Raw genomic sequence first — 22,149 nt, 5'->3', positions numbered from 1 at the left:
TATAGATATAACAATACATGCAAGCAAGGCATAAGAGCACAGGATGAAATTCTGTTCTTGGTACAACTGGCGGTGATCCTACTCTCCTATTGGTGACTCTGGAGAAAGTTATGCTGCACATACGGACTTAGATCAGATGGTAGGAAGAAATTATTTACTGTGAGGGTGGTGAGGCGCTGGCACATGCTGCCCAGAGAAGCTGGGGGTGCCCCATCCCTGGAGGTGCTCAAGGCCAGGCTGGATGGGGCTTTGGGCAACCTGGTCTGGTGGGAGGTGTCCCTGCACATGGCATGGGATTGGAATCAGGGGATCCTTAAGGTCACTTCCAACCCAAACCATTTTATGATGCAGTTGGTATGTACACTGCCAGAAATGGTCCAACTCATGCCAACGTAGCTATGGGGTTAGCTGGGGTAGACAACAACAGGGGCATGTTACCAGCTGGATTTCAGCTCTGCAGTTCTGACTGCTTCAGGGCCTCTGCTCCCTACTTCTGTGAAGCTGATGGCACGTGCTGCTGAGGTGGGATCCTTCTGTAGCTCGTTAGGATTTAGCACAGCTAACCTGCGTTCCTCATCCTGCAATGTGGAGGGGATGTTAGAGAGCACAGGGGCTTAGAGCCTGGTGCAGTGAGTAAATGAGTGGCCTAAATTCAGTACCCAGCCTCTCAGAGCTGCTAAACGAGTTGTCAGACTGACTTGTTATGGAGACTGCTAGGCAAAGCAGTCCCCCCTGTACTCCGTGCTGCACGTGGATTATTAGTGTGGCCAACTCTGCACGCAGATGTCAGATTTAGCTACAATTGATAATCACTGCTGCTGATGCTTCAAAACACCGTCAAGCTATATTGACAGTTGAGTTTGTGGTTTTGGTAGCCTGGCTGGTGTAAAATCCATTTTCCTGTCATACTGTATTCCACATTTATCTAGTTATGTGAGTGCCAGGTAACTGTATCCTGCCTCTTACTTAGCTGGGAAAAAGCAATCAAACTAGACTTGAAACTAATTCATGTTCCTTCACTACTGATAGCACCATCTATCAATCAAAGGGTATGCTTCAAATTTCCTGTACTTCATTTATGCTATTCATAACTTGTTTCACGTTGCCATTTTTCCACTTCAATCATTTTAAGGTTCCCTGTAGCTTTGTTTTCATAGCTTTTATACTGCCAGCCCCAGTCACAAAATAGTAGGGTTTGGAAAGGGCTGGTTGGGGTGGGAGGTGAGTAGGGAGGAGGGAGAGGAAGGGAAAAAGGAGAGGGGTGTGAGAGAAGAGGGAGGGAGGAAAGGAAGAATGGGAGAAGGAAAAGAGGGAGATAGAAAGGGAAAGTGAGGAAAAGTTGGTGGAAGGGAATCCAAGAAAAAGATTAAAGTTCTTAGAAGGCTCCAGATAATTGCCTTAACTTTATCTGCACCCTGGTTTTCATGTGAAATGACTATCTCCACCTCAAAAGATTATCTGTAAACTTTGCAAGTGTTCACTGTTGTGGTAAATGGATGAAAACGCTAGCTTTATTTACATAGGTTTTTACCGAAATAATTTTGTGATGTTTTGGTTTATCTTGTCTTGATTTTTAAGGGTTGTGTAACTATTGAAGATCCCCAGACAGTAATTCTTCATGCACCCAAAGAGTCTGCTGCAATGAAAAACAGCGAAAGAGGGATTGGTCAGTCTGTGCACAGGTTCACCTTTTCTCACGTAAGTGAGCTTTTCTGGGTTTTACTTAGTTTTCGTTAGTTATCCACTCCAATGATAAAAATTGAAGTCTTCTCCTACATTGTGCAATTTGATTTTTCATCTTTGGTACTGTGGCATTAAAAACCCAGCAGACTGCTTATTATTTGTTTACAGGCTGTCAAGAGAGCTGTATTACAATGAAGTTTCTTATTAGATGAGACAAGGAAGCTTCTTTGGCAGCTCTGTTGTTTTCTTTGATTAGATGCCACAGGCACTTCTTGGAGGCACAAACTTACTGTGTTTCTGCTGTTCCTGCAGATGTCCTCATCTGGGAAGCGTTACAGGAAATTACATGTTTAAAGGGACTTCTGTAAGCGTGGGTTTAGGGACTTACTTCTGAAAGAACAGCAGCCTAACAGCTTAAACCTTCTATAATGGAGATAAATTTCTTAGTTCTGGTACCTACTGCAAAAACTTCTGTTCTTAACATATGAAAAGAGAAACAATTCCAGGTTTTGAGTCATTTAGACCACCCTAACTAATAATCTTCTTCTCATCAATTGTTGGTGGCTGGTGGGAGGAGGGAGCTGTGCATCACTAGCAGAGCTGTTGAAGGTATCCATTAAACAATATGTGCTGAGTAGTATTCTGAGCAGTTTATTTTAGAATTAGGAAAATATTTTTAAAGAATCTGAGTATCTCTAAGAATTTAGCAGGCATTCTGGAGAAAACCAAGCTGGTATCTCCTACTCAGCTTGCTCTGAAAAACCAGTCACTGCTATTCAGTGTTCAATGCTCTGAAATGTTAAACTTCTTTGTGCACTTAGCACTCATTTCTTCCATTCTCTTCTCCTCCCTTCCCCAAGGTCTTTGGACCAGAAACTACCCAAAGTGAATTTTTTGAAGGCTCAACAAAAGAGATAGTAAGAGCATGTGTTAATGGAGTGAATGGACTGGTGTTTACTTACGGGGTTACAAATGCAGGCAAGACATTCACTATCCAAGGTATAATGTGTTTGCCAAAAAGCACCTGTATCAACCAAGTCAAAATTCAACGAGAAGCTTGTACAAATATCTAAACTTTGATCTTTCCTTATTTTAAGGAACTTCAAAAGATTTGGGTATTTTGCCTCGCTCACTTGACATGATTTTTAACCACATAAGGGGAAGACAGTATCTGAAGATGAACTTTAAGCCATATTTGAGCAACGATGTTAAGAAATTAGAAGATGCACAAGTTAAACAAGAGGAAGCCATTAAAGCTGCTCTTCTTGCATCGCTGAAAGAGGTCAGTGACCAAATACTTCCTTATCACTGTATGAAGCTTCTTAAATACTTGAGATCAGGAAAGTCTTCACTGATCTGTTTCCCTATTGATTCTTTAGATTTCTCTTAATCTGCAGTATGGATTCTTTATAAACTTTGGAATAATAAGGCAGCTGGTGGTTTTGGGACTTGGGGTAAACTGCAAGAACTTCCTGCAGCAGCACACAGTTCAAAACAAAATCTGCAGCAAAGCCAAAGCCTGGACTTCCACAGAGGGGCAGTTCTCCAAGTGGTGGCACAAAGCCCTTGAAAAGTCTCTGGAAGAACTGACCTTAAAACCTGCTTCTTGTTGTTGCTAACTGAATCTTCTTTAGGGTCAGGTCCTCAGACAGCTTCTCTGGGCAGTTGCTCAAATTCCAGTGCTAGTTCAGAGGAGGTGATGGCAACTCATCAGCAGGGGCGGCAAAGAGGAGGAGTCTTTTTCTGGTGGATGATGATATTAAGGCGGATTAAAAACCTTTTAAACCTTTGGTTTAAGTATGCAGTTTCATACAGAAAGTTCTCTGATAACAGCAAGTAAAATGAAATGCCACTAAATGATTTTCCTAAAAGGATTGCAGCCTGCTTTAGGGGATTTTAGGTATCTTACTGATCTCTGAGTCAATCACAGGATGGCTTGGGTTGGAAAGGACCCTTAAGGATCATCTAGTTCAACACCAAGACTGTAGGTATAACAGCTCCAATAGCAGAGACTTGTCTATACCTAGTGAGTTCTGTTACTTGCAGGGTAAGAAATGGCTCTCACCCAAAAATGGGCGCCCTTGTATGCTTGACTGTTCTATACTTGGAAGTCTGCAAATTTGCACAGGATGTCTGGCTTTTTTTCCTTATTCGCTGATCATTTACTTCTGGCAAATCAGAAGTAGGATTCCATGTATTTAATGCCAAAATTCAGTAGGTTCAGCTGATTATGATTCAGCAAATCTGAATGAATTCAGGGAAGTATAGAAGTAACAATTGCCTGGGTTTTCTTTTTTCTATGGCCTTTAATACCAACATTCTTATTTAAGCACTCGGTTAGCTCTGAAAGAATATCCCTCTCTGACTCTAATTCATATATAAAGTTCCACTCTAAATTCTATTGTTTAATTTAAATTCTGCAAGCTGAACTGGGTCAGTCTGATTAACTTTTGAGGGAAGACCTCAGATGAAAAATGTAGAAGGTCTGAAAATTGCATATTTATTTTGTGAGTCTTAAAAGCTCACTGATACTTTGTGTGTGTGCCTCTGCAGGAGGTGAGGGTCTTGTTGAGGGTCTTAAAGAAAAATTGAGATGATCAGGAGAAATAGTGGGTAAAGATTAAAAAACCAAAACTTTATGCAACCTACCAGCTTAAAAGAAGGAAGAAGCAGGAACTCGGGATCTAGAACAGGAGGGCGCATGCTGTATTTTGAAAATAATGCCATACTTCACAAACATTCCTTTCTGTTAAATCACTCTCTGACTTTGCTAATAGTTGAGTTACAGTAGGTGATCTAGATGCTGATGTGCTACAGTGAAAAGCAAGCAGGACTCCACCATCAGGAAAGAAAGGTAAAAATGCACCTAGAAAATAACGCATACCAAGAACTTGCTTACATGTTACGGTGCTTCCATGCTGATAGCTCAGCTGTCCCCCGTCCTGAAGGCGTGCTTCGTGATAGCTTGTGAATAGCATCACTGTTCGGATGCTCGCTCAGGCTTGTAATCTGAGAGCAGATATGGTTTGGTGGGTTTGGTTTTGGTTTACAGGGATTTCTGTAGGCCCTTTTCCCAGGCTCAGTTTACAAGTCATGCAGAAAGAATCTGCTGTTCCTTTCGTTCTGTTTAAACTGCTCTGAATTACCGTAATACCCTTGTATTTAATGTTCTGCTATTTGTTTGCTATACAGTACTGCTGCAAAAACTTGCTTGGTATACTTTGCACCCTGTTTCTTTCCCTTTTACTTGTCCTTTTCAGTGGGTTAAATATTGCTTTTTTTGTGGTATTTAAAGCTGATTTACTGACACTCCTATTCCCACCTGTCCTCGTACTTGCTATTAAATGTCAGCCTCTGTCACTGGCAAACAAAGTCAGTTCCTGTTCCCACTTGTTTTCAGTCAGTTGTAGTATTCTTCCCTGTAATCTTATGGTTTGAAGAATAGCACAGAATCATGGCTAATTCACTCAGGTTTAAAATCTCATTACAAAAACTTTGCTGTTATCACGTGCACAAATATTTTTTACATTCAGTTTTTCATGGGTGTACATATGCCATACATGTGAGTCTCTCCCTGCTGTAGAATTTCTCTTTGTACTTTACAAAGGGAATGAATAGAGTCCCTGCTTGTGGTTGTACTTGTAGCTACTCAAGCAACATAAACATCCTGACAGTGCAGTCTTTGTAAAATGAACGCTTCTGAATTAATGGCGATGAAATTGCATGCTAGTTGCCTTTTAAAAAAGGCAAGATCTGGCTTTGTACTTCAGATTTTAGATATACCAAGTGGGTACCATAGGCATCAGTAGGCAATCCCTAGTAAACATATCCCTGCACTCTAATAGTTAGACCATGGTGTGATTTTAATTTATTTTTTTACTGCTTTTTTGAATCTGTTCCTTTTTTCTGCTGTCGGATGACTTCCATTTAGATTTGGGTTTGGGGAAATGCCCTAATGAGAACTTACACAGGTGTATAAAATATGGGGTGGCAGGGAGGGAAGTGCTACCTGGAGATGCAGGAATCTCTAAATAGTAGCAGATGCTATTTCTGTTATACCTGTTGTTCTAGAGATAATTTGAAGCCTATGCTTTTACAAGTCTTGGCATTTTTTTTTAATAATTTTGTTGACTTGAAGAAACTTAGCAAAGGTATACACCACTCAAAATGTTCTGTTATCTGTATGGAATTTTTATGGCCTTTTCATTTAGTCATAGGCTGTTGGTTTATCAGATCTTTGAGTCCTTTAGGAATCCATCGCTTCCCTTTGGTGTGAAGTCTTAAAGTACGTTTGACATGTGCTCACAGACTTGGCACAAGCCTGTGACTTTTATTTGTGAAGTGCTGCTTTTGCCTGTCCTTTGCCTCCTACCCAGCCATCTATCCCTGGAAGAGGTTTATTTCTCCAGTTTGGTTGACCCAAAATACTATTCAGACTTGTCCACTAGTTCATAAAGGCGCTCTGGGCAGCCACAATCTGACAGATGTCCTTGTTTCTCCCTAAACTATAACATGTCTCCTATAATAGCGGCAAGTGGCCTCTAAGACATGTTGCTTGGAGCAGCAGAGGGCGATAATTCCTTGTGAGGAAGGGAAAGAACGCTTGCTGATGTGAGTTCAGTATTGTTAGAAACATTTCTATCACAGCTGGAGTAAGGGTGGCTTAACAGTTTATGCTTGTTCGATATTTAAATCTCAAATACTAGAATGACTGTCGTGTTTCACTTCTGCTGGTCTAGTAACCTGTTCATTTGGATGTAACAGTCTCTTGTTTCCTCCAGGAGACGGAAAATGTCTCAGGTGCTGTTACAAATATGTGTCATGTGGAGCTGACTCCTTCCAACTATACTTCAAAAAATCAGCCTTCTGATCCACTAGGTAAAGTGGAAAATGTCTTTGGGGGGGGGGGGGGGAAAGGAATAGAAACCCTGGAATTTAGGAATATAAGTGGGTAACTATTGGTGGATTTAAATATCTGTGCTGCGCTACAAATTAAATAAAGGTATCCCTTTACCAAACTTGAATAGCTGAATTCAGGAGAAAGAGTAATAATGTAAAATGTGTTGTGATAGCTTTGCTCCTTTTTTGGGGTGGAGAGGGAGATCCCATTCTGCAAAGCTAAAGGATAATATGCTGAGAGCTTGCAGTAGAAGGCGAATAGCCTTAGAATTTGTGCATGTTCTGGGTACGTGCTGTGAAGTATGAAGGTTTTTGGGTAAACTCAGTTATCCAGTACTTGTATATCATTGTACAATGCATATATACCAACCTCATTTTAGAAGGTTCTATATATTGCCTCAACAGGAGAAACTAGTAAAACTTGTAAGACTTATTAATGTCACTTGACCACTAAACTCGTTTTCTTTTTTGGCTAGCAGAGAAGAACTTTGTTCCACTTGACACACATAGGACCAATACAGAGCAAAGAACGCAAGCATCTGTGTGGATTTCCTTTTGTGAGATTTATAATGAATACGTGTACGATCTGTTGAGTGTATTATCTACATCTAAAAACCAGAAGCGTAGAGTCTTAAGGATTTGTGAGGATCAAGGAGGCAATTCTTATATTAAAGGTAACAGTACTGCTTCTGACCTCAGCAATTTCACAGAATGTCTTTGGAGATCAGAAGTGTAAAAGGTCTCTCTCTTCACAGACCTAAAGTGGATTAACACTCAGAGCACTGAAGAAGCCTGCAAGATACTAAAAATAGGAAACAAGAACCGAAGCTTTGCTTGTACTAGAATGAATGAGCAATCAAGTAGGAGGTTTGTTCCTCTCTTTATAAGAATATTCTCTTTTTTTCTTTCAAGGGCAGGAGGAGGAGAAAACTTCAGACTATCTGTGAAATTAACCACTAGTCAACATTAGCTTAAGACTTTCATTGATTCTGGTTTTATTATAAAATTCTTCCTGGAAGAAAGCTTGGACAAGTGTAGAGAAGCCCTATGACTTCAACAATATCTGGACTTGGGTTGCCATTCATGGCTTTGGACAACCAAAAAGATGAAATCTCATCTATTTTTGAGTACTATCAGGGCTATAGATTTTAACAAGTGTTAATGACTGATTGGGGAGGGCTACACAAGGACTTTGAAGGAAAAGCTGGATAATTCTGCCAAGAATTATACTGCCAGCATGAAACCTGGAGCCTGTCAATAGGGAATGTAGGAAGGAGAAAGTCTTGCAGTGCCTTTTGGTGCTGCTAGATTGCTGTTCTGTAGCTGAGTTTGCTTGGGATCTTAAGATTTAAGACCCTAGCTCTTAGCCAGCTTTGGGTGGGAAGCTAGGGAGAGCCTCGTTTGATCAAATGGGAAGAAGTTAATAAAATAAGGTGGTATACTTTATGTTGAAACTGCCTTCCTAATGGCTTTTAGAAGTCCTCTTACTAATTTAAATGTGGAGGGGCTTGCTGCATATTCAACAAATGCAACCATAGTGTTACTAAGGCTGCTTTTTCTCTAAAAGCAGTAGTTATACATTTTGTATTAGTTAACGACAGCTTCCATCAAATTTCAAGCTATACTTCCACGTGAATTTCACTAAAGATTATAGTGCAGAAAAGAATTGTGTGCTTTTCTGGCAGAGTTTTGAGCTTAGCATAGAGTATTTATTTGCTCAAGGGAATACACAGACTTTGGCTTAGCTTGTTTCCGAACTGTGCTGTCTTTTTTTCTTTTTTTAAAGAAACTTCACTCTTTAATTGTGGGTTGGTGTTGAGGGCTAAAATACCACTTTAAATCTTTACTCAATCATTTTGTCTCCTATCGTATGTGCTTCCTGATTTACTGGATTTTTCTTTTGGTTTCACTTAGCATATGTCCATTGTCTTGCATTTGTACCTCTGTCTGAAACAGAGTAACTATGGCATTTCAAGTATTAAAAATTCAACCTTTCTGGAAAATTATTCTTAATTTTGAAACCAGACAAATAATTGTGTATGTTGAGTACTAGAAAGAATTACAGGATTGTCAAATCTTAACTTATTCCCTGACCTATTCATTTTTAAGAAGTGAATGCTTCAGATTCACTGAGTTAAGATACCATCTAAATTTTGTATACCAAGTGACTACCTGAGTACTCATTTTCTGATCAGTAGACTTCAGGGAACTGGCTTTTTTTTTTTTTTTTTCCAAGACAGCTTCCAAGTTTCATGCAATATTTTTCCTTCCCCTGTATAGAAAGGAATGAAAAGTTCCAAAACTTATTAAGTTAATAAGTTAAAACTTATTTCTGCTTTTTGCTGCTGGATGAACGCATTGCAAAAGTAACTACTGTAAATAAGTGAATTCTTGTTCTTTTGCACTGAATTTTCTGTAGCATACACATTTTACTTTCCTTCAGTGGCTGCTTAATTGTCATAATTCTAGTTACTAAAAAGGGCTTCTTTCCATTCCAGCCACAGTATATTCTCAATCCGGCTACTAAAGCTAACTGATGAACATCAACCACATGTTCTTGGAGTTTCAGAGTAAGTGAATGCTTCAGTTGATTACCAGAATGTAAATATTTCAGCATGCTTATACCTTATCAGATTTTCTAAACTGGTGAACTGTGTTAATGCAAAAAATGATTCATCTGATTGCTGAGAAGAAAATCAGAATTGCACTGGCTGCATAAAACAGACTGGACACATGATAGGGCAACATTTCTACTCCTGGCCCTCTTATTCTGTGAAGGTTCGGCTGAGGGAACCTGTTAAAAATGTCAGTAATACATATATTTAGGGAAATATCTTATGTAATGTGGGAGGGGGGACAAAGCAGTACTCACTAATACCACACGAAAATATTCAGGTCAGCAAAATTCAGATGTTTGGCTGACAGAAGCCAACCTCTCAAATCAGGGAGCAGCAGCTAACACTGAAGACCCAAGGTGCAAGCTGTACCAGTTTATGGGTTGAATAATTGCGGCTGCTCGTTTGGTGTACACCTGGAACACAAATTTAAGTCCATTTTCATTCAAATGAACGTGGGTGACATGCTCTGGGTCTGCTCTGTGGTGTAGACTGCAGTAGGAGGGGATCAAGTGATTTGCTTTGAAACTGTTCTCATCTAGAATGCTACTGTAGGTGCACCTGGTGAGAGCGATTACTAAGTCCTTACACTTCTGATTTAGAGAAAGTGGCCTAATATTTTGGCTGCTTAAATGGATGTCATTTTTTTTCCCCTGATTAATTATCCATTTAGTTTGACATGGAGGAATGAGGGCAGTCCTGCAATGGAATGTATTAGTTCATTCATAGCTCCTACTGATCTGTCTCTGCTGAGCAGAGATAGTAACAAATACACCTCACCATGCAACAACACCTTTTAGTATCAGATGTTACCGTGATTAAAAACTCTTAAAATCACCTGAGGAAATGACTGCTGCTGCATTCCTGACCACTTCCTGTCTGGCCTATTCTGCTGTCAAAGCTTGTAGCAGCTGTTAAATGAATGACAGTTTGTATGTTGCTTAAGCTTTTTTTTCTAAAAGCTGTTAATCTTGTACTGAAAAGGATAGAGATCATAAGATACTTGAACTGGGTGAAAGGCTTCAATGTGACTTTACTAGTATGTGTAGTACTAATGTGCACTTCAAATGTGTCAAAGGCTACTATCTTATGAAGATATTATAAAAATAAATGTAGAAGTGAGCACTAGTTGGGTTATGTAAATTATCGAAGTTCCAGATCTTCCTGTGTTAAAGGAGCTCTCTCTATAGTAAGTAAAAGTGAAATTCCTTGATTATCCAGGCTAACTTTCTGATTGTAGCCTGCTGTGTCACAAGGGACAATTCAGTGGCCTGACTTTAGAAGCACATAATTGCTATAGCCAAGCAAACAGCTCTGAGGTGTTCTGGGAAAGGCTTCTGGCAGCTTATTTGCAGAAAACCACTTGTTCTGCATCCAAAAGAGGCAGACTGCAGTTTTTTGAAGCATACTAGTATCTTCTGTCCTTGTGTTGCTTGAACTGTGGAAGCTGGCCGAAGTGCAAAACTGCTGCATTTCTCTCATCTTCTCTGGAAGAACTTATGTTGTTATTGCCACAAAATTTAAGCTCCTAAAGTGATTTTTGTAATGTAAGAATGCCTACAAAGTTTTAAATGAAGCTTACAAGCAGCCTTCCTTAAGGATGCTGAATAGACATTCTCAGGACCAGCAATTTTATTCAAGTATCTTTATATACAATGGGAAAATAGTTCAGTGCTGTCACCCTGAATACCTCGCGTAGAGCCTTCTGGACAAGGTACATATTAATAAGTACAACTTATTCCCTGATCTAGGTAGGCTGACATGAGTTACATTTATAACTTAGATGTATAAAGAAATACCAAAATTCTATTTTTATACTGTTTAGAAACATGTTTGTTTGTGTGTTCTGGATAATTCTTGCATGCAGGTTGTCTTTCTGTGACTTGGCTGGATCAGAGAGGTGTAATAAAACACAAGCCTTTGGAGACAGACTAAAAGAAGCAGGAAATATTAATAATTCTCTTCATATCCTTGGAAAATGCATTGCAGCACTGAAGCAGAATCAAAATCCAAAGTAGGTAAAGAGTTGTAAACAGCATGCTGAGGGTTAGGTTGAAACCCTAAGCATCCCTTTATGCTTCTGTGAGGGATTCATGTGATAAGAGGAAAATGCCAACCTGTAAAATCTTGTTAAGCCTTCTTTATTGCAGATGTCACTGGAATACCTGAATTTAACATTTTCTTTAAAACTGTGAAGAACAAAAAAAAAAAAAGAGGGGAGGATTAGTAGCAAGACTACCAAGCTTTTTCTTAGTATTTTCATATAAGCAATATACTTCCTGTAATTTTTTCGAGGTGGAAGGGAATAAGACAAATCATACAGGTGGACTCATCAGACAATTGTACAGATGTCGTGTACTCAGATACTGGTACCAGCCGAAGTGGTTTTCTAACATGAGGGAACAGTGGTGCAGGCACTTTACTTCTCAGCTTTAAATACTGTAATTTGTTGGAGAGCTTATGAGAAAAGAAAGACCTCGATCTTTGAGACAAAGTGGCTTACATTCAAATATGAGCATCTTACTTGATCTCTTTCCTGAAAGAGAAACGGAATTAAGCCAAATTACCGTATCGCACAAGCCTTTTCACATTTTTTTTCACATTTTCATTATTCTTTTTTTCTCTGAGGATGAAGCCAAGCTATATTCCATTCAGAGAGAGCAAATTGACTCGTCTGTTTCAGCCGTTCTTTTGTGGAAAAGGCAAAGCTTGTATGATTGTAAACATCAATCAGCATGCTTCCACATATGACGAAACACTGCATGTAATGAAATTTTCAGCTATAGCCAAACAGGTAAGGGTGCATCTAATTTCTTTGCTATTCTGCAGTCTGCACTGCTAGCATTTTGTGGAATGATCACATAGTATGGACTTCAGTGTGATTAGGATTGCAGGTGTGTCATATTAGTTCTTATGCATACAGTTTCTCTCTTAAAGGCTTCCAGTAGTCTGGCCTGTCCTGCAACCTGTTTGTGGTAGCAAGACAAGATAGCTGCAGCTGTCTGTGGCTTGTTGAGGACTCCACCACAGACACTGTGGAAAGTAGTCTGGGCAGTTTCACATATGACTGGTTATGCTGTGCATCTGAGGAAGTGCAAGATTAAATTTAAAGGTTTTGATGAATTGTTTAATACGTGTACACTTAAGCATCTGTTTGCACAAGCTGACAATTGTTCAGAAACTTTCTAGATGGCTAGTGGTGGTAGTAAAAGAAGCGTAGCTTCACATTTTGCAGTCCAGTCTAGCCAAGGTCTCTTGTGCCTGTGTTGCTTCTGTTTGGCTAAATGCAAGTAAAAACAAAGAGGGAAGGCATTTTTTGTAAGTTAGGTCTTGAAGGTAGCGTGCTCTGCTCCTTCTGCAGGCCTTTTAACAACAACAACAGAACTTCCTTTGAATTTGCATACTTCCATGCTTTCTGCTAGCTCTGCTCCCATTCAATTCCAGACTTGGAGCTGGTGTCTGGCCTTAAGTTCACTCAGCTTCCATAGAAGCGGCTTCTTGTAGATTGTGGGATGGTGGGTGATTATGTTTCATGGAAAAAAGTCCATCTCTAGTCCATGGACTAGTTCTTATACCTCTCAAGTCTGTAACAGCATGTCTAATATCATCTCAGATTTTTCTAATTATCTTTGGCTACAACTCTTATCATAAGATATGAGGATGCACTGAGGAGACAAGCTTCTTTAATATGCTGTCCTATGAGATAATTACTTATCGTATTTCCCTAACTAGGATGAATTGCTGGATCCCGGCTGTAGAATTTCAGGAAAGCAGCAAACGCATTAGGGATTCGCTTTCAGTTTTTCATCAGCTTTCCGGGAAAATATGCTAAACTCTCTCTACTTCAGGGGGAAAGAGAACACCTTTCTAGACAACCACACCAAGCTTGCTAGTAGATAATCTTTCCCATTTTCACTTTGCTACAGGACTGAAGTTTTATGTTTGTATAAATGATTGTCTGCTAAAAGCCATGAAAAATGTTATTAATGTACTTGTAATCATTATTTTAAGTACAACATGTTCATGCTACTTCCTAGCATTCTGATTTCTGCAATGTTGAGAGCACTGATGTTGTGTTCAACTCTGGATTTTTCAGGTAATCCAGACAATCCTGCCCAAAAGTTTAGGTTACTTCCCACCAAAGTTAGTCGGAGGCGATGGCAAACCTATCGTACGCTTTGATGTGAACGCATCTTTAGATGACCTTCCTGACTGTACTGAAGCCTCCACAGAAGAGGAAGTGGACATCACCATTCTGAGTCACGAGGTAGATAAACATCTACTCAAAACTGAACCTAGGAAAGCCGTTGCTATTAGCTCTGATATTAGAAACTTGCTGTAAAAGGTGTGCTGGCAGCTGTATCAAATGAGAACTGCTCAGTGTTGAGTAAACCTAGACCTAAAGTGGTAGCTCTGAGGAAACAAATGTTGTGGGAGGTCTTCTGTGGCTTTGCAGAGAAGCCAAGTGCTAAAACTTAACTGATGTCACAATGAGACAGGTAAGGAAGCAGTACGTCTGTTTAAAACACAGTGTTGTTTAGTTGCCTGTGCTCTTTTGGAAATGGCAGGAGCAAGTTAAGATGTGGCATTTTAAAAAAACAAAGTTGTATAATCAAGTGGTAATTAACTGATTAATATTTACTGACAAATATTTAAATTACTGATTAAAATTACTGATTAATATTTAAATGCCAAAATGTACCAACCCAAAAATATTTTTGATAGCATAAACCATCAAGATGGAGGGAGACTGGCTTTGCAACAGAAGAAAATAAAATTTGAAAATATTTAATCCTTGGTGCAGCCCCCTTGAAAAGAGGCTTACAGAAATGCCCATTGTGAATGTTCATCTGTATTAATGCATCTTTTCATTTGATGTGCATATTGATATGGACTTTTAGTTTTTCTGAACTGAAATATGTTAAATTTAGGATCTGTTGAAAACTACAGAGAGCCTGAAAGAGAAGCTAGTTGCAGAAAGGCAAAGTAAACTCCTTCTGGAGGTGAAGATACGTAGAGAGATGGCAGAAGAAATGTTCCGACAGCTGCTGGAAACGGAGGAAGCCTGGAGGCAAGTCATACTACAATCCTATTCAAAACTGAATTCCACATATATAAAGGCATACACTTATATACATGCACGACGTGTATGCTCATACTGTTTAGAGAAGTTAAGGCTGACTAGTTTCAAAGATTCAGATGAAAAGAGAAGAGGAACATTAAAATGAACTTTTACAGATCCGCCTCTTCCTATGTACAAGGAGAAAGTAACGCTGCTTTCTGATGAACTTGGTAACTTGCAATTACTGCAGGCTGTCCTGCCTTGTTATTAATATTTGGCAAATACAGAAGACTGTAGGTACCAGACTGAGGCTTGTGATTGCTCTAAGGCAAGCACTTGGTCACCACATGTTAATATACACGCGTGTGCTTCAGGTGGTTTGAATTGTATCTCTTTGAACTCTCCTTCTGCCTTCTTGATGACTTTTGAACTTATCTTACTGTCTTATAAGTTACTGTGGCTGTCTGCATTAATGTTACTAATGGGGATTTCTTCAAGTGTGTCCAGATTGCTCAAGCTGAATTTACTTCCTCTTAACTCATTTCTTCTTGAAAATGATTTCCTGCTGTTTGAGTTGCTAACAAACACTAGCCCAGAGTTAAGTAGCCAGATGAACACTATGCTTTACCACCTGTACTGCCTTCATGTGTTTGCCCAAAGGCACCCAAACAATTTTGAAAGCTATTAGAGATACTTACCTGTTGGGCTGATGTTCAGTCTCTGCTGGGCCAGATTTTAAATTGTGACAAGGCTAACACGTATTTTCTATAACTTGAAATAATAAAACAAAGCAATTTTTTTTTGCTTTTTCATTAAACATAAAAAAAAAAAAACACCTTCCCACACCCCCAGAAATAGGCTTCAAATATCAGGTCTGAGTGTAATCACACCTACCATTACATGTTGGTGGATTTTTTTTTTTTTTTAGTAAACTTCTGCTTCACAAATCTTTCAAGACATGGTCTAAACCCCATACTTGAAAATATTATGCAGATGTCTGGCTTTTTAATAGTCATACTAACAGCAGTCATCTGAGAGTGATGTAGCTACAAGCACTGATCACTGGTATACCAACAGAATTTAAGACATCAGGAGGTTTTCAATACCTCAACTGAAACTGAAGCAAGGACTGTGCTTGCACTCAAAATTAGATTTCAGGTTAAGCTTTTTTTTAACCTTGTTTAAAAAAAAAAAAAAAAAAACTTGAGCATTTGGGATTCTAACTGGTTGTAGTTCCTGGGTGCCTGCTGAGCGGTGTCTGTGATGAGAAAGGGTTTGCAACTAGGCTTGGTGAGTTAGTTGACACAGGTGTGTCATGGTGATAGAGTATTTTAATTCCTCCCACGCATCGATTTTCACTTGTTTGAGTGCCTATGTCCCACTGAAGTAAGCTTGACACTGGCTTACCACTTCTGCAGCTGTAAAATACCAAGTTCAGTGTCACCGGAGATTCAGGCACTTGAGCTGTGAAGTGCTTACGTAGTATAATGTGGTAGACCATCGAAGTACTGCACAGATATTTTTACTATTAGCCACTACTATTATGACCTTCAGCTTCTAAACAAGAGTGATGTAGTTTGTGCTGAGGTCTGTAGCTGTGTTTAATAGTTCTCATGGAAGAGAGAAAAAGATCAGAATAACCACAGTAAGGCTGAGATCAAGGGTTGAATACATACTCTTCTATAGCATTCTGTTTGGTATTAACTAGAAGTTATGCCTTGATGCAGGTCTGTAAGATTATTGAGAATAAAAAGGAGACAAGGGAGGAGAGTGCTTCTGTCTTCTATGTTTACTATTTATTATTAAATAAATAACTTTAGTGTTGCAAGTTGAACATGTTTAACCAAACTGTAATAGCTGTATAATTCGAATATGCTAAATAAACAAACATATCCTTCTCAGCAACCGCTTGGAAGATCTGAAAGACAGTTACGAAGAAACACTGGAGAGCAAATTTGAAATGTATAAAGAGGCCATCAAGAAACACGCGTACATGTGCGCAATGGAACAAATTGAAGACCATTACGTTCCCATAGAAGAATTTATAGCTGAACAAGAGAAAGTTGAGGTATGACCTGATGGCTGCTAATAACTGTGTGCCGATGAGCTAGCCTCGTAACTGTAAATAGTGCTTTTTCAGACTCATTCAGGAGTTCTAAATGCAACACTGAACATCCAAAATAACTGTAGCAGTTCAGCCTAGCTATTCTGATGCCTAAAACGATCCACAGGGATAGAGATGTTTAGTCTAAAATTACTGATAGTGTATACCTAAAGTTCCTAGTCTATGAGAGCCCAGTTTGCCTAAATCTTTCTCTGTAATGCACTGACTGTAACACCTAGAGGGGTAGTGTATGCAGCAGTCTGGCTGTGAGAATATCCTTGGAATTGCAGAGTGTAGAGTAAAAAGTTGGTCTGAAAGGGCAGATGGGCAATTTAGTACAGGATTGCTATTTCAAAGATAATGGATTTTCTGCTCTGAAGGTCTGTAAGGGAGGATTATGGAAAACGAAGCAGCAATGAGAAATAAAACTTTACACAGGAGAGAGCTTACTCTGAATGTGCTCCCAACTAGGGCTGCTCAGTAGTTGGTGTCAGGAAGTTACTATTCCTTTGCGCAGTGTAAAGAGTGTGCAGCTTCTCAGAACTGCACAAGTATGCTACCTGAGTGATACTTCTTTGTAAAAGAAGTGCGCAGTAGCACATCTGGAGAGGCATACACTGAAGATGTTCTCTCACTGTACTCGCCCATCCAGGAACTGATCAGCCATCTCACTCCACTGATAAGCAGGCTTCTTTCAAGGTGTGAAGGAAGTGGCGAGGGAAGTGTTTTCTGTTGTACATTGTGATGTTTAAATATTGCTCTGCTTACAGCTCTCTGTTCAGGTGCTGATAACCAATACTGTATTGTGCAGTGGCCTCTCTTTTTCCAAATCTTTCATACTTACCTGGTATGCAAGTGTTATTTTTGCACGTAATGGCTATTCTCCTCAGATGGTTGCATACCTAATTTTCCTACCAAAACATTACTAGGTCAAACTCTGTGGAGGTCTCCTTAGAAACAATTATATATAATTCTCTAGATCAGTCCTGTGTGACTTCTGATTTCTTTTGTTCTAAAACAATAGTGGATTAAACATGTTTGTTTCTTTTCATTGCTGTTTCTGTTTGTGTTTTTGTTGATGTTTGGCTTTTGTAAAATAAATGGAGATAAGTCGGGCTGCTGCTAAAAGACAAGATGTAGTTTACCCTTACGTGCTTAATTCAGGCTGGCAGATATTTTGCTTGCCCATTTTTTAATTAACTGACTCTTACCTCCGGTTCAGACTGGAATTGAGGGTGGACATGATGACTCAGTTACCAGAACACTTTTTTTTTGTCTACTTAGACTCTGTTTATATGTCTGCTTAAGCCATAGCTATTAAAAACTTCTCCCCCCAGAATGGTGTATAGTGTTCTCTGTAGTTATATCTGCCTTTTATGCAGCTGCATGGCCAGTATAAAGGAAGATACAAAGCCCAAGATGGTCTTGGTAGAAAATTAGGTAAGGTTAAGTGGAAGTTTAGACAAATTCTACCATGTCCCTTTCTTTTTTCAGGATAGAGAGAGTAAAATATTGCAATTGGAAAGACAACTTGATGAACAGTCACAGAGATTGTTGGCTTTGGGAAGTCCAAATTCAGATATACTGACTACTGAAAATGGCACGGAACTCGGTAGGAACCTAATCTGGATATTTGTTCCAGCTATTTTTGGTTTTGTGTATAAAATCAAACTTATTTTTGTCTATAGATCTTGCAAACAAGATGATGAAGAGAGCCAATGAAGGACTGCAGAAACAATGCACAGAGAAAGATGAGGTAGCTCTTGCTTAATATTTAACAAATCTGGGAATAACAGTCCTAAATTCTGGCATGTCTTCAATGCTTTAAGATCCTTGAATCCTGCAAATGAGTGTCAAGTTTACAAAAGAGTTCTTACCCAGTTGTGGATGCCTCTTGTCAAAGGCTGGCTGTGTTCTGGCATTACTGTGGCCTGTAGATGTACCTACTACTCTGATAAATCATGTGGCAAACATAATATGAGGTGGAAGTAGGGGGATATACGGGCTTGTACTGTAATGTATTGTGAACATTGCTGCTGTGGCCTTGGTGCTTTCCTTCTGGAAAAGGTGCCTGCTCATACACAGGGGAACAGTTTAAAAGAATCTGGTAGATGTTTAGATCTAGAGCCAAAATAGTGCCTTAAACCCATCCTTGCTGTGAGTACTGAATTCCACCATCCACCATCTACCTGAATAAGGGGTGAGGTCTCAGTTCTTTAAACAAACAGGATTCCTCGGCTCTGAATAGCCTATAGAGGTGGAAATATGAGCTTCAGGCTGTGTTATGGAAAACAAAATACTAATAATTTTTAGGTAGGCATTTTTAGTCCACACCTCAAACTTATTGTAAGGCCTGTGTTTAAAGAAGATGGGGGAGGAGGGAAGAGATGAGCCTTGCTCCTTTCACTAATAGCAAATAGGAGTAGGGGTTGGAGAAACAGTTCCAGCTGGTTCTAATAAGGCATGTAAATGGAAAGTGAACTTAAATCCCTTTCTATTGAAAAAGTATAATCCAAAAATAACTTTTTCCTTACCAAGTTTAATGTCTCGTTTTATGGCCCTGGCATTTGTTTTCCACTCCTGTCCTCAAAAGCTCTGCAACATTTTTCCATTTCCTATGTCAATTTCAAATTGTGATGCTAGAAAGCAAGTTCGTCTTCTATGCTTGATTTGAGGATTCAATATTGATTCTTTTGCGAGGCTGGAAAATGTCAGTCATGGGATTGCTGCCTGGCAATAACTGAAGTGAGCATAGTTTAATGCAGCTGCTTTCATCAATGCCCTTCCAATGCTTTGCTTCACAGTATCTGTGCATGTATTAGTGACTACTTGTTTTCCCTCCCACTCAGCTGTTAAACACAGGGCAAAGGTTTTCCGATTTAGCAATGTAGATGTTTCCCCTACAACCACGTAGAATTAAATCATTGATATAATATTGCTGGTTCTGACTCTTTTTTCCCTCTCAAGACTTCATCTACCAATATAAGAATCCATCTTCCTAGCAGAAAGGTGAAGCCTTCTGCTGTAACTGTACTCCAGGTCAGAGCACAAATAATATTAATGAGATGAGAGCATTATAACAACTACCCTTATGAAATAACTACCCTTATGGAAAAGGAGCAGACAGTTCCAGAATTCTGTGCTGCTGTTCTTTGATTGCCAGGTCCGTGCAATCAATGTGCAATTTTATCACAATGGCCCTTGAATACTCCAGCTATATTTTTACTAGAAATGATGGGTTGGGACATGACAGGTTGGAAGTAGCAGTCTTCATCTTTGCTGCTTTGATCTCACAGTTTGCACTGCTCAGTATTAATCAGAAATGCTTACAGTGTCTGTATGAGTTCTAGTTAGAAACCAAATGCTTATAAAATGTGGTGTTGAACTGCAGTGTGTATGGGTTTTATTTTCAGCTTATAAAGTCTCTGAAGCTGAAAATACAGAAATTAAATGAAACTCTGCTAGAAGCTAATGAAGGCTACAGAAAAATGGCAGAAGAGAACAGCAGACTGAAGCATACAGTCATGCTCAAGGTTTGACAACCATTTAAAAACAACTTTACTGTGGCTTGTTTCTGCAGTTACATTCAATGTTTCTGCATCTTTGTACATGTAAAAACACTATTCAGTCTCACTAACTGCTTTTGATGTTAGCATAATGTTTTTGCTTATTTCTTTGTTTTCCATTGTTCCATTCTGAAATTCCTGAACTTATGACCCTCAAGTTTCACTTTTTGGCCTTGTATCTTGTAACACAAGACTCCTAAGACTCCTTTTTCAATTTAAGTAATAGGCTCAGCTGATAGGGAAACACTGCTGACACTTCTTACTAATCTAAAGATGCCCCAATTTGTTGTCAAGTGCAGAGACTACTGCTTGGAACATGTGTAGAATCTTCTCTCCTGTCTAATCATGAAATGTTCTCCTGAGGGAGGGCAAGCAAGCTAGTACACTAATGTTAGCACAACAAAACCTAAAAATTTTTGGCTTGAAAGCTGTACTGGCACTCCTGCAGAGGTGCCCAAGCTGGATAAGAGCTGTGGGCAAGTAAACTGCTTAATATTTCAAAAGCTTCATAAAGCTGACAGCATCTCACCTCAGGCACCAACTAGACTCCTAAATAAAAAACAAAAAACTTGACTTCCTGACATTTTGCGCCAATGCCTCATATGTAACTTCCAAATGAAATAAGACAGGTATCCGACTGAGTGTTTATTTGAATGTTAAATTGCTTTCTACATAGTCCCAAGTCTGAGACTGAAAATAGTTCATATTGAATTTCATTTTTCTTGATTGGTTCTAAGGCTTAGAAAGGTGTGTTTTTTTTAGCCACAAGGACTAGAGAGCATCTTGAAGACTGTGCTCTGCCCACTCAGTGGATTTATTCAGTCCTGGTTAGCAGACTTATAACTGAGTTTTGATCTGACTGGTTTTGCTTTAGTAATTATTTTGTGGCTTAAGACTGGAAAGCCTTCTTTATTTTTGGTTCCTTGAACAACTGAAATTCTTTGCATGGTGTGGCTAAGCATTTTACTGTCAGCTTCATCTGTCAGGCTTAGTCTCTAGATCTGATGGTCCAATAGTTTGCTGTTCTCTTAATTACATAAAAGTAATTCAGAAGAAATGGCTATGGAATAGCCACTTAGCATAGTAATCACATGGGTGTTTGAAAACAGTAAAATAGAAATATAGAAAAAAATAGAGAATTAAGTTATATGAAAGACTTTGGAGTGTTCATGCACCTAACACAGCTGTATGCTTATAGGATCAAGAAATGAATAATCTTCAGAACTGGGCTAAACGTGTTCTTGAGCTTGAAGAAACAGTGTCTTCCCTGCAAAAAGAACTCGAACGCAAAAAGCATTTCTCTGCTGAGGAACCAAAACAACAAAAACCCCGGAGAGGTTTGTTGGCTAACCTGAAATCCACGGTAGCAGGCACTGCTAGTACACCTCTTGGTAAAGGCTGGGGCAAGGGTGAAGACGTTTCAACCCCTTCAAGAAAACACGTACTCTTTGCTCATAAAACAAAAGAATAATACTCGATTAATGAAACATGTGATTACTGGGCTGCTTCATCAGTCTTTAACCAGTTGTTAACCCAAACTGTTGTTAACTGCTTTTTTCTACCCTGAGATGCCATCCTTCCTGTCACATTAACTGACAAACGTTTAATGCAAGCCTTTTTAAATCGTGTTGGGTCAAATTTAGAGCTATGTAACTGTAGACCTAAACTTCTGCTTTTACTGTTGATATGGGGATGGGATTTGAGATGTACATACAACTTTAATTCTTGAGTAACTGCTATTGAGGCCTTCTGTACTTATGCGATTCATGCAAAGTGGGATGTTCCTCCTCTGATTATTACCTTTTTAAAATTAAATATTTTGTTTTTGTTGCTGATTCCTACAAATCAGATGGCTTGTATTTTTATAAATTAGCTTGATTCTTCAGAAAATACTGTGCCTTTGACCTGAGAACTACCCTCCTGGGACTAAACTGACCAGATTTGTTTAACATTTGACCTCATAAGAGATAAAATGAGGTCTTATCTGGCTTCTTGCTATTTTGTGGCTAACTTGACTTTGTAAAGGAACTTGTTTTAATATTGTTTGACTTCCCACTAAGGACATGTATTAAACTCTGAAAAATCTATTTATAATAAAACTTTCAATTATTAGATTAAGCTCTGACTGTTCATTTTATAAAGGTGAGAAAATCAATGAAACCAAAGAAAAGGTAAAATCATGAACTTTGAGGCAGAGCTGTCATAGCGATTGACAAGTGG

At 39.0% G+C, this 22,149-nt stretch overlaps 1 protein-coding gene across 1 annotated transcript; it reads left to right on the top strand.

Moving 5' to 3' along the window:
* Positions 1-1,620: 1,620 nt before the first annotated feature.
* On the top strand, positions 1,621-21,435 carry LOC116486284 (kinesin-like protein KIF20A). Its single transcript, XM_032182381.1, has 16 exons — positions 1,621-1,698; positions 2,544-2,682; positions 2,781-2,965; positions 6,465-6,561; positions 7,059-7,256; positions 7,338-7,449; positions 9,081-9,152; positions 11,065-11,211; positions 11,826-11,991; positions 13,294-13,464; positions 14,129-14,268; positions 16,162-16,327; positions 17,858-17,975; positions 18,052-18,119; positions 19,777-19,896; positions 21,128-21,435. The coding sequence occupies exons 1-16, from the start codon at positions 1,642-1,644 to the stop codon at positions 21,398-21,400; spliced, it is 2,229 nt and encodes a 742-aa protein (XP_032038272.1). The 5' UTR covers positions 1,621-1,641; the 3' UTR covers positions 21,401-21,435.
* The last annotated feature ends 714 nt before the right edge of the window (positions 21,436-22,149 follow it).

Source organism: Aythya fuligula, chromosome 2 (assembly GCF_009819795.1).
Source record: "Aythya fuligula isolate bAytFul2 chromosome 2, bAytFul2.pri, whole genome shotgun sequence".
In the NCBI taxonomy this organism is placed as follows: Eukaryota; Metazoa; Chordata; class Aves; order Anseriformes; family Anatidae; genus Aythya; species Aythya fuligula.
This window is presented reverse-complemented; position numbering and strand designations above follow the sequence as displayed.

Bases quoted from the DNA above. Each gene is read 5' to 3' on its own strand.
- LOC116486284 (XM_032182381.1), top strand. From the start codon at position 1,642: ATGAAAAACAGCGAAAGAGGGATTGGTCAGTCTGTGCACAGGTTCACC. The intron at 7,257-7,337 runs GTAACAGTACTG...CTCTCTTCACAG, and splicing joins AGGCAATTCTTATATTAAAG to ACCTAAAGTGGATTAACACT. The intron at 7,450-9,080 runs GTTTGTTCCTCT...TTTCCATTCCAG, and splicing joins AATGAGCAATCAAGTAGGAG to CCACAGTATATTCTCAATCC.